Source organism: Nilaparvata lugens, chromosome 2, assembly GCF_014356525.2.
Source record: "Nilaparvata lugens isolate BPH chromosome 2, ASM1435652v1, whole genome shotgun sequence".
Taxonomy (NCBI): domain Eukaryota; kingdom Metazoa; phylum Arthropoda; class Insecta; order Hemiptera; family Delphacidae; genus Nilaparvata; species Nilaparvata lugens.
Genome location: NC_052505.1, coordinates 36741971 through 36755651, shown reverse-complemented (window position 1 = coordinate 36755651; position 13681 = coordinate 36741971). Strand labels below are relative to the sequence as shown.

General features: G+C 32.5%; 1 protein-coding gene across 2 annotated transcripts in view; it reads left to right on the top strand.

Moving 5' to 3' along the window:
* Positions 1-10127, top strand: part of LOC111049271 (G patch domain and ankyrin repeat-containing protein 1 homolog) — a 92141-nt gene extending 82014 nt beyond the window's left edge. For both annotated transcript variants that reach the window (XR_005570474.1, XM_039421119.1), the window contains one exon: positions 7212-10127. Coding sequence is in view for 1 of the 2 variants with exons in the window: in XM_039421119.1 (XP_039277053.1) it covers positions 7212-7442 (231 nt within the window). In the remaining variant the exon portion in view is untranslated. The remainder of the gene's footprint in view (positions 1-7211) is intronic.
* Positions 10128-13681: the final 3554 nt, after the last annotated feature.

The window sequence follows — 13681 nt, the reverse complement described above, 5'->3', positions numbered from 1 at the left end:
TTTTATAAAATGTTGGTCCAAAATAAACATTAAAACTATAAATTTTGAATTTAGATGGCTTGAATTGATAAATTAATTAGAAATATTCTACTTAATTACCACTTTTAACGAATAATATTGAGTTATTTGAGAAAATTTGGAACTATTCAAGAAACACAAACTCGTAAACACTAAAAAATAAATAATTATTTAAAAAATAATAATCTCCAGTATGATTTTAACGTTATTGCTATAAACTAAAAGTGAAGAACATAACACCAATTTGAGAATGGTGGCATTAATAAAATAATTTTCAGATGAGACTTTTGTTATCTAACAATATTTTATGATTTGTGTTTGTATTATGAATAATGCTGAGGGTTGACCACAGGGTGATGATTAGACGCAACAGACAGCATCCTTATATTCACTTTCCCTTCTTAAGATTAGCACCCAGATAACATCTTTCAAACGGCCTATTTCCGCGAATAATGTAAAGAAGTTCTATCAGCCAATACAATATTATGAAGTAAAATATGGAAATCCGTTATGTTAGCCATTATAACCCATTTTAGTTGAAATCGCCTGATTCGCTGTAATAGAATTGGATGGATCAGCTAATCGCCGAAAAACTGGCTGATGATCTAATGTTGGATAAGAAAGTAGTGATGCATTGTTTTATAGCAGTTCAAGTTCAAGTCTGGAATCAAGTTGAAGTCACATCCACTTATTTGAACTTGACCCAGCCGAGTAAATAATGTAAATCCTACTAGTAAAACTCTTTTCATTAGTTGACAAGCGGTTCTATTGCTTTAATCCTGTCGCAGTTGATTTAATGTAGTTTTCCTTGTTGTGTTTATTATGTCGTATTTTGACATGTTCTGAAATTGAAAGGTATCATCCATCGACTATTAACCGCATCGACTATTAATTAACCGCATCAAAATGTGTCTTCCATTGCATTTATGAGTATCGACGTAATACAATTTCAAACCGCTCATCTGGAAAGTGTAAATTCTATATTCTATTTCTTACTTGCTTATCAAATTCTATTCTGTTGTCGAATTTTCTAAGAAGCTATTAAATTTGCAACTTGCATAATGAGCATTTACTTCCCTATTAATCATCATCATCATAATCATCATCAGTATTCTCCCCTAGGTCAGGTCCATACATGATTTCTCCTTCCTTTCCTCTCTGTCCTCTGATATTCTCTTCCCTGTCAATTAGTGCATAATAATTTGAGAAAATTAAATTTAACAAATATGAAATTGGCTGAAGCATTCAAAATAAGGTCATTGCTTTTATAGTTTCCTGTAATAAAAAGTGACAGTGAAATCAACCTCTGCTCTTTTAGCTCATTTAGAAAATTATTTTTTGGCTAGTTTTTGCGTTGAAATGATCCAATTTTGAATAAAAGAATACGATGGACACAGATCAGCCGATGGGAAGAAATATAGAGGAAACATCACAAGTAGGAGTATTGTGCACGAATATACTTTATCCATAATAATGTACATTGAAGTTCAAGTTCTAGCTCATAGTTAAGTTCTATAGAGTTTTATAGCTCAATAGTTCAAGTTCTAGTTCTGCAATCATAACTTGATTGTATTTTACTTTAAATTATCAATCAAGTCTCATTTGAATGAGTGTGTTCGTTTCGTAAAATAACATATCTACCAGTGAAGCATGGTGTTCCTCAGGGATCTTGGTGTCTACTTTTTTTGTTACCATTTGACGTTGTGATGCATTTGATGTTCTCTTTTGCTACTACATAAAAACACTTATTAATTGACCGAGCGAAGTGAGGTCTAAGATTCAAGTCGACGGTTTGGCATTTCTCTTTATGTTTAAATGTTTATATGTTGCGCATTTACGGCGAAACGCGGTAATAGATTTTCATGAAATTTGACAGGTATGTTCCTTTTTAAATTGCGCGTCGACGTATATACAAGGTTTTTGGAAATTTTGCATTTCAAGGATAATATAAAAGAGAAAAGGAGCCTCCTTCATACGCTAATATTAGAGTGAAAATCAGACTATAGAATTATTCATCATAAATCAGCTGTTTAGTGGACTATAATACTACCCGTTCAAAAACATCGAACATCTTGAAAATGTATCTTTCCATCAACGTTAGTAGACAGTTGCAGCCAGACCTGATAACAGCGCTCACACTCACATTCCGGGACGACACGGCACGGTACGATAGGTCAGAAAGGGAAAGCTCTATGTTTATTTAGGATGTTTTCTAGACATTTTTATTTGATAAACTATTTATTAATTTTTGAGAAAACATAACAACAGGTCAATGTAACTTACTGAGCGCGAGGTCTACTGTTCACAGAACTACTAGTTATTCAATAATGATGAATCAAACTCAGTTTGAAATCTTGACATTTCACTTAAAATGTAGACTATGACATTGAGCCTACCTCAATCGAGCTTTTCTATCCTCGACTCTCAAATAGCCTACACAACGATGTTTTTGAGTACTATGTTCAGACTTTTCCCAGGCTCTCTATCTTAAGTATCAAAATTCCAAACACCGATTTCGAACCGCACTTCCTAACAAAATGAAACTCGAAACTCAAATTGGAGACCTTTGAAACGTTGAAGCTAATTGCCGATCTCATCGAAAAGGTTTGGCAATAACTCATCTCAATTTCCAAAAAATATTTTTCTCCATTTATCTCCGGTGTGATCACAGTTTTCGGCAATTAGTTGTAGAAAGTGGGCGGTACTTTTTTCGAGCTTTTGACCTTAGTACTTGGTTGGTTTGGGAATGAAACGAAAGCTAATAGAGTCCATGCTCACGAAAGGTGAAAGCTTCTCTCGTGCAAATGCCTAACAATATCCGATGCTCATGAACTCATGAGTCTCTATGGTGTGCTGTAAGCCATGTACTTGCCTTCATATTATGCTAATAAGGGTTTGCTTCAACCTCCCAAGTTGTATGTGTTTGAAAAAAGAGAAGAATGGATAGATACAGTACAGCAGTACAGTTGAAGTCACGAGTGTAAACATAGGTTACCATTCAGCATGATACATTTCACGAGAGAAATAATCTCTATTGGTATTCTCAGTACTCTCAAGGAGGAGTCACGTCTTAAGTATTTTTCTACAGTTACTGTATTTGAGTGAATAACCTGTATTTTAAACTAATTAATATAATACTGTTTTTGAATGAATTAAATTTATTATTGAACTAGCAGGTAACCCGTGCTCCGCAAGGGTCCATTTTAAAACTTGACGTACCGTAATGAAATCTTGAAGAATTGAGAATAGGCCTATTACCATCCTCGATTAGTTAAGAATCTATATGCAAAATTTCAAGTTAATCAGTCCAGTATAGTTCAGACGTGATGATGCGTCAAACATAATTTTCCTTTCCAGTACGTGTATAAGCCAGTTCTTTCCTATATTATAGTATAGACTATGTATGATTTGGGCCAGCTCCATAAAAAATCCTCACAAGCTCTGTGCTAGATGCAAAAGCTTTTCGTACACTGGATACATGAATCCATTATAAAATGTAGTTTATTATAACTGAATATCAAGCCGTCATTTTTGAATCAAAGTAGAAGAAAATTGGCTTTAACTTTTTCAAAATTGGTATTTAGATGTTGATTTTTAATTTGTGGCATCTTGACAATAATGCGGATTTTATAGTAGGTTGAAGGGCTAGAACACTTCTCCTATTGAAGATTGGATAAATTTTTATTAGGTTTATGGCTATAACTCTCCTCCTTCTGAAGATTGGATACCTACGTCGATTAATCTGTTTTTCTTTGAATAAATATTTCTGTTGAAGTAATTATATTCATAAATTTGAAGCAAGTATCAAGAGACATTGTTTTTGATTACTAAACAACCATTTATTTATTCAATTTTGAATCATTTGAATATGACCAGGGGAGAGCAACAGGCATAACAGCCCAAAACTGTTTTCCCAATATTTTATAAACAGTACCTAACATTCCCAAAATATAGTCAATTTCATAATGAATCCATCCAATATCGCTTCAATTCTGAATTTCAACTCTATTATTCAATCCCATTAGAAGACTATAAACACTTCACAAAACACAAGCTACTGTAAGACAATAAACTCGAACGCGACAAAGTGGCAAGGAACCGGCTCAGGTTGAGTTATGCAACGAGAACGATCACAAATGTAATCGGCGCAACCGAATATCAAGTGGCATTGCTGATTGCCGACCTTGGACCAATCAAGTAGCGCCTTTCATTTCGGAAGCTTATCTATCAAACATCATCTCGAATTCCGGTTGCGGTCCATATCGGTATCAAACGGCGCTCAGAGAAAGCCGCCATCTTACTTTCACTGTCAAGAGTCAAGAGTAGACACAGTAACTTCCTACAGTTTTTCCTGTACTGTAACTTCCTCGGGTGGTCAAGTTGCGGTTATCATACATTGCTACACACTAAATTGTATGTGGATACATAATGTGCAGTTTTTATTACGGTATTATGACTAGGAACATGTATGTCGGGCATATTAAGTAAGCGACTATTTGAATAAGGAGGTTTGGTGAGTTACACCTACCGTGTTACTCAAATCGGCTCCTCACTTGTTATTACCATGCTTTGATAAAGTGTAATTTGGTTATTTCGTCACAGCCACAAACGTTTTGCTATGTACCGCACTTGAATTATTTCTCGCTAGATCAGAATCTACCAGAAACTGCAGTGCTTATATGTCTATTCACCGCTGTAATCCAGGTGGCGACCTCGTTTACAGAACTTTGAAATGTTCATAGACTGGAGAATGTTTATGTTCTAGTCTAGTCCATGAACTTTTTGTCAATATAAAAAAGCTGACAAAATATCAAAAGATCACAATACATATAGTCCAGTCAACGAAAAATTATACAGGGGAAAGATTGGAACACAATTTTCAACTCCACAGCTCTCTTAAGGATAGTTAGAGGATTAACATATCAAAAGTCCTCACCTCTACCCCCTGTGCTAAAGGGGTGGGGTGGTTTGAAAGTACCATTTTTTGCATATATCTCGGAAACTATGCATCTTATGAACATTTGTATTTCATGCAAAATTGAAGCTTACAAAATTACCAACAAGTTTTGTCCTTTACATTTTTCCCATATCTCTCATAGTTTCTGAGATATCCGCCCATGAAGGTGAGACATTTTTTGAAAAAACACTTCTGCCTTCAATTTTTTCATTTTTGGCCTTATAATTTTCCATCGATTGATGAAAAAAATTCGTGCTGATTATGAGCTGATAGAGCATCAAATTATCTTCAATCTGATGTATATTTTCACTATTTTACGCATTTCCCTACGACTTTTGCATCAGTTTTAGTGTTATCTTGGAAACAATAATGTGTTATATTGACATAATCAACTGCATAAAGATGAAGCTTAATAAATTTCCTACAAGTTTTGTCTGTTAGATGTTTTCGATAAATCCTATACTTTTCGAGTTATTTATGTTCTAAAGTGATGCATTTTCGAAAAACCAGTTTTTCTTCCATTTTTTCGCTCTTTCAAGTCTTATAACTTTTCAACAATTGATGGAACAATAGAAAACCTCTAACAGAAAAAACTTGTAGGAAATTTATCAAGCTTCATCTTTATGCAGTTGATTATGTCAATATAACACATTGTTTCCAAGATATACGCCTAAGCATGTAAGTAATAAGTGGAAAATGCAACTTTCAAACTACTCTCATCCCTTCAGTATGATGTGGGGGTTGGGATTTTTTATATGCTCACCTCCAAACTAGTTTCAACAAAGCTGTGAAGTCGAAAATTGTGTTCCAACCATTCCCTTCAAATTGCATTGTCAACTGATCTATTGTTGCTGAACAGAAAATTTCACTCTCAATACTAAAACTGCTGCAAAAGTCATAGGGAAATGCGTAAAATAGTGAAAATATACATCAGATTGAAGATAATTTGATGCTCTATGAGCTCATAATAAGCACGGATTTTTTTCATCAATCGTTGAAAAATTATAAGGCCGAAAAGATGAAAAAATTGAAGGCAGAAGTGTTTTTTCAAAAAATGTCTCACCTTCATGGGCGGATATCTCAGAAACTATGAGAGTTATGGGAAAAATGTAAAGGACAAAACTTGTTGGTAATTTTGTAAGCTTCAATTTTGCATGGAATACAAATGTTCATAAGATGCGTAGTTTCCGGGATATATGCGAAACATGAAAAAATGGTACTTTCAAACCACCCCACCCCTTTAGCACAGGGGGTAGAGGTGAGGACTTTTGATATGTTAATCCTCTAACTATCCTTAAAAGAGCAGTGGAGTTGAAAATTTTGTTCCAAACTTTTCCCTCTATATCCTTTATTTGAGCATTCGTTGCCTGGACTAATAATAGATTTTGAACTGTCACTCTCATGAATTATAGTCGGATTGGTGCTGGTGGATATGTTGGAGGAGATTTCATATTATGTTCTTTTTTTCATTTTCTATTATACAATAAATTATTGATATTCCATTTTATTACTAATTTGTTTGTCTTTGATGCCCGATTTTTACATCAATGAAGATACTTGACTATTATTTTTTTAGTGAAGATGATGTGGTAGACATCCATTTTGAATAACATTGAGGTTATTATTTACTCTTTGACTCTTTTTCACCATATTAGCAGAAACCTTTTCGAGTGTGGCACTGGAAACATTTGTAATTATGCCTGTAATATTGGCTTTAAGTTAGTCAATATTGTGAAGATTGTTTCTGAAGACCTCGGACTTGATGTAGCCCCACAACAATGCGATGTAAAGTCTGGAGGTTATAAATCCTTGCTTATTAAGAAAACCTGTTGTTGTATGGTAAAAGACATTGTGTTCATAAAACGAGCGAATCCACACAGAATGTTACACACCTCATGGATAATCAACTTGCTTTGCCGTGTGTATAGCCTACAGATTGAGTAGGGCTATCAACTTTGTGCGACAAAACAGAATTTCCTTTTATTGGAAATGAATCTCCACACACTTACAATAGAGTAACAGGGATAGAAAATGGAATAGAAATCTTGAAGAATTGAAAATAGGCCTATAACCATTTTCGGTAAATTAAGAATCTATATGCAAAATTTCAAGTTAATCAGTACTTCAGACGTGATGGTGCGTCATTCGTGAATTTCCCATCCCGTACGTGTATAAGCTAATTCTTTCCTTTATTATATTATAGATATAGATTATTCATATTTTGTTATTTCCACAGGCGATTCTAACTCTGCTAGCCACACTGTTCACTGTGATGGTGCAAGCCGGCTATTACGTGGCGGGGCCTTCCTACTACAAAACCATGGTTAAGTACGTGTACCGCCCTCCCACCAAGCGGATCAGCTCATCCTACTCCTACTACAAGCCCTACCGGCGCTCGAGACGGGTCTACTACAAGCGCCTCTACTCGGCTGGAACCGGCAAGAAATATGTGCTAGTGTGGTATTAAAAAAAACTATTACTAAAAACTTTTAATCAGAATTTTCGTGATTTAAATTATCATTCACAAGCATAATATTTGTTTCTCTGCAATCCTAAATTATGAATTCAATTGTGGAACATCTCTCAATACGTGTTATATCAACCATTCAAAAACGTCATATTTGTTTGGGCATAGAACCTCAATGCCCTAGAAGCCCAGATTGTGTTTCAATTTCAATATAACAACACTCAGTAAGAAAACTGATCTACCATTCAGGTAGATATAATTTTCCAAAGTTGAAAACTTCAACCTTATAGTGAGGTCCACGTTAAAATGGCAGTGAAGAAGGATAGGAGAACATCGTTGCCGATTCTCTGCCTTGCCACTTCCTTCTCAGCAGCTGATACCGGTATATCTGATGTAATAATAACTGTCTATTCCTGTTAAATATAATCAATTATATTTTACTCGACTTTCAATGATCGTTAAGATTCAATCTTTCAATGATTTAATAATAAATGTTCATAATTGAGATTAAATGAATATTTTGTTAATTATATTTCTACATGTCTCGTTGAAAAACGAGCTAGCAACGTTGCGGAGCTAGAAAAGGATAGCACTATCTGATTTTTTGAATGATAGTCAAGGTTAGCAACACCAATTTTAATCAAATACTGCCATTATAACGTGAACCTCACTATAGAAGATTATTTCAGTAAATCTACCATTTAAAAACACAATATCAAGATTGAAAGTATGAAACGTTGTAAGCTGATACCATACCCGTCGATGAAGATAGATAGAAGAAGATAGAAGAAGATAGGAGCATATCCTAAGAGATGAATTTATCTGCTATTCAATAAAATAATATTTCTCATGATAAACTCCTTGAACGTTATAAAAGTTATATTTTAGTTGAAAGCTTCCCTTAGATTAAAATGTGTTTGAGGGCGTACCAGCTTGATAGTCAGAATTTTTATTTTTGAAGTGAATGTGAATATTATTCTGTATTATTATAGATTCTGTATGTTTTTGATTGTCTGAATGTGTTTTGTAAATTGACTTATATTTTTTAATTAGGTAAATATGAATTGATGACAGCCAGAAGTGTTTGTATTACTGTAGTTATAGAACTGTATAAATGAACAAATTTTGAAGACATTGCTTCCAAATGTAAATAGAAACATAGAAGTTGTTATTGATAAAAAATTATAACTCATATTCCAATTAACAATAGAGATTTAACTTCTTGACATAACACGATTTCATTCCAATAAACGCTGTAACTTACTTTTTTTGTGTGTTCGAAGGTTTGCCTTTTGCATTCTTTTAACATTGGCAACCGTATATTGAATTTTCAAGAAAACTAAAAAAAATGCGTTATATATTAACACTATATTTTAATCTTGATTCTTTCATTTTGGGAAGAACACATTTGATAATAGAAAATTCAAATTGAAAATGATGAAATCGAAAATTTTAATGGTCGATAACCATAAACATTAATTTTCGAGCTGAACATTAGTTTATGGTCTAAATTCAATTTCTTGATAGCTATATCATACTAAATTCTCAATCCAGTTATGAAATTATCAAATGCTCACTTTCTCAAGTTCTATCACAATGGAAATATTCTGAATCGAGTAGAATATTAGAATTTTCCCTCCAAAGTGTTATTGATGGATTCATTTTCGCTTATATGATTCACATTCCTAGCATAACAATGCAGTAAGATTTAAATTATATTTTTGTTAGATTTAATAATGTCATTGATGGATAAAATAGAAATATTCTCAATTCAATTAATTTGCATTGTATACTGATAATAGAATTTAGAACTCCCTGCTATGAAGTATTAGTGATGGATATAAACAATGAATTTTGTATTCCATTTATTAGCATTGTTTCCTCTCATACGGTACTCTAATTAATTCAATCCATTCAGTTGTCTTGACCTAATTCGTAAAAATGCTTGGATTGCATTCAATAGAATATACCTCTTTTTTGACTAAATCTATTCAAGTTTGGAGAGAATGCTTTCCCTACTTATTAGACCATAAATAGTTTCTGAAACTTCAGCTTCTCAAATAAAGTTCTCATTTCACAAACCAATTCAAAATTATTTTATTGCATTGTTTCAATTTGCTAAAAGTAGGAGAATGTTGAGCAATTTATTTTGGAGAATTTTGCCATTGTTTAGAATAGCACTATGGGAATTGTTGAGGAACCAAAGTAACGAACAACTGGAAATGGTTATCACCTCTAAATCCGGTTCTCTCAATCAGGATTTCTCTAGAAAAGGAAATTCTACAATTCTACAAAAGAGTTTAAATCTTACAGTATTACTATGCTAGGAATGTTATTCATTTGAAAATCCACGTGAAATGTGTAGACCAATTATAGAAATTGATGAAATACTATAGGTTTTCATTTAAAAGGTTTCAGGTTTTATGTCTTCCTATTAAATTGATCGGAGTCCATTGTTTATCTGGATCCAAATAATGTAGGGATTTGAAAAAAATTAGGTGTCACTTTAAAATTTTAAGCAACTATTCCCTTAAGTTCTAATAATTATGAGAATTTTTTTCTAACATCCACAGTGTATTAATGTTATGGATGAAGCCAAAGTACATTATTAGAATATATTGTGTTCAACTGCATACTAATTTATGCGTTTACTTCTTGTTTATAATAAACAGTATAACTTGAGTAGCTTTCTATTTTTCAGTGACCCATCTATCCCCAAACACTTTGAAATACTAGAAGGATGTTTTCTATTTATTTGAACAAATGCAATTTTCAATTTATTTTCATCTGTAGACTAGAAGGATTGTAATAAGGCTGAATATTCACTTGGAATTTTTTAAAAGAGTATTTTTAAAAAAATAATTACAGAAAGTTGATGTTTTTCTTTACGAATCAATCAATGTTATTGATGATTGAATAAAATGTTATATTTTTCCAAAAGTCTCGTAGTTTACAAATCTTTAATTATTCTTGGTTTGCAAAGTCATCTTTCTAATGAAGACATTCCACTAGAATTTCCAAGCTGTCTTACTGCAACAATTAAAATTTAATATTTGAAGCTCAATCTTGTATGAGTATGCGTTTGACACTGTAACTTGAGTAGGAAGTAGCCTATTTATGGAGTCTCCAATATGTAATCTTGAATTTAATAGCGAGAAATCAGAAGGAAGAGCTAGCTCTGTTAGTTATAACTTGCTTATCGATATGGAATTATCAGCAATGAGAAACTGGCCAGCTCTACTTTTTGCTGCAGCTGGTTTGATTAACTACCAGACTAGAGCAAACGAGGAATCGCACCTTCAATTATTTTATAATGCATATCATTAGAGTTGGAAGGAATTGGAATCTTGTCAATGAGCCAATAGCCCAAAGCAGCTTGCAAGACACTTTCTGGTCAGATAAAAAAATGAAACTCGAATTTCATTTCCCCTGACTATTTGATATTCTAGAAAACATCCAAGAAATAGTTAAATTTGAAAATGAATAATATTCGAAGAACAAAAAACCTACGTGAAAAATTGATATTTATTAGTGGATCTTCGTTATTTTGAATCCTATTTTGAGTAAGGAATTCAAACGATAAACTATCACTATATATATCACTAAAATTCTGCGAAAGAGCAACATTGCAGTCAAATTTCTTTATGTACCGTACTTATTTCTTAAATGTACTTACACCAATTTATTTATCTGGAGCATAAATATGTATGACATTCAATTGGAATATTGTCATTCAAAATTATTTGGTGGTAGCCCACTATTCTAGCAAGCTTTCACTAAAATTAATTTATAATATTCATTAATGATGTTTGATTCATGGATTTTTCTGTTTTGAATCATAAATTTATCATTTTTTTATTCCAATCAAAGTCTATTTGGATAACGATTGTAAATATTGTTGCAAATAGCTTATCAAGTAACTGTTTTATTAAACTATTTGATATGTATTTAACACTAAGGTTTGAACTTTAATAAGATACAGATTAACATAATACAACAGAACATCTTTCATGTTGTATTATAATGACACGTATATCCATTATCCTCAAGAACGCTAGATCTCTCTCACGACTTCTTTCAATCTACTAACTTATTCAAACAATTTCGCAACCTCATCCCAATTCAGTTCGATTTGGTGATTCAACTTTGCAAGTGAAATAATGATAATAATTACGAAATCTAAATTTGTCAGAATCTATTGTAGGCTGCAAAGCGATCGGCCCCAGCCTCTTGATATGTGTAAACCACTTATTAAGTTGCAAATCAGCATCTTGGATCTGAAAACATTATTCTCAACTCTGGAGATGTTATGGCGCAATCACGCTGCTCCATACCTGGCCTCTTTACTGAGATTCACTTCTAGCATTTCTTATGAATAACACCGTCAACCAACGCTGTCAGTTTGAAGTGAATCTCACCATATTAGGGTCAAACACTCTCGTCTAGCAGCCAGCTTCCGCGTGGGAAGTCCTGATCCCAGTCCCAAACTCCCAACTATATTGCATACAAATACTTTACTTTCATAACTTTACGACAAGAGTGTGTCATTCCACAGTCAGTTAGTGCCGGGATAAGACGCCATGAACATTCAGGTGAGTGAAATATCAATTTTCATATTTTTATTTATGAGTATCAAGACAACATTATCAAGCTATTTACTGAGCTTTTAATTCCAAATTTATGATTTTGGAAATTTAATAATACATTTCTAAAACTCTATAGTGGATTTCATTCAACAGTCTTTTTTGATAAAACAAATTTTATTATGTTCTCATAAAGGTTTGTGTTAGTTGAAAAACAAAGAAACTGAACCATATCGGATATCACGCTCTCATGCTGCATTATTGCTAGACGTGCAAAAATGTTTCTTAGTTTTAATTTTGAAGTTAATTACCACCGTAGCCGTTTTGTTTAGTTTTTCTAAATATTTCCAATTGTTAGAGATATTTATAATCTGTTGTATTTTGAAATACACCAGATAAGAATAAATGAAATCAACCATATAGATTGAATAAATAATTATATAGATTGATGAAAGATATTTAAAAAACTTTGAGAATCAATTCATTCTTTAGTGAAATTCAAGTTATTAAGTCAGCAGTGGTCAGCACCTGATTAACGTCCGTTTGCTACCCATGCATGTTATATTATTAGACAAAGCATGTCCAGCTCTATCCTTTTCTACCTTCCCACCGTTATCAAATCGTTCAAAACCTACAAAAAATATTTGGATTACCAGAATATTTCATAATCTGAATTATGAAAGTTTATTATTGAATCATGAAAAGATTTTTTTCATGGTGAATAGCCTAATATATTTGAGATATAACTGATCATTATTAACAAGAATCAACAATAATTACTATTAGCCCATATAAAGTTCTATATCATATAGATTATCATATAAAGTTCTTTAGGGTGTTCTTATTATAGTCATATATACCGGGATAACTTAAATCTTAGCTCTGAACAGGACTGTAGAAATCGGAAAAGTGGCAACATTGCGTTGCTATCATTTCCACTTACTAACGTGAATCTCAATTTAGTTATAGTCAAGGTGTTTTTATTACTATAATTATTGCATTCATTTCTTCTAGCCTACCTTCACCATAATTCGCTACTGTATTAATTTACTTAGAATTGAAGGATTCAAAAAAGATTTCAACTTTCGGCTTGGGCTTGTCTGATTTCCGCTGACATATTCTTTTTGAAAAAGGAAAATGGCTACAATGAATTAGCTCCAATTACAAGGCACTAAAAGTACTAAGCGAATCTCTAATAGAATGGTAATAATTCTAGAAACGGCCAATATTCTATTTTATTTCGGATTATTTTTTTTATTGCGGATAACATATTAACAATGGCGTAATAAATTTGCAACATTCGATTCGTATTTACTGTAGTAGCTAATAATATTCGCCTAATCTGAATTTATTATGAAAATTACAAAAATGCATCTATCTGCTTAGCAATAATAGTAATAAAGTGATGAAGAATCAATATCAATAATAATAATATGCAAAAATAGTGATGAGGAAAAAATATTAGTTCAGTTAAGGATAATATTATATTCATAATGAAACATTAATAAGTACTTTAAGCTTCCACTCTTCCGTTGTTTTTCAATGTATTTTATACAATCATTGCAGACCCTAAATCGTTCTGTGAATAATGATATATTTTTCAACTGACTGAGAAAATATCCTTCAGCAGTAGAATCACTCTACCATGGACTCATA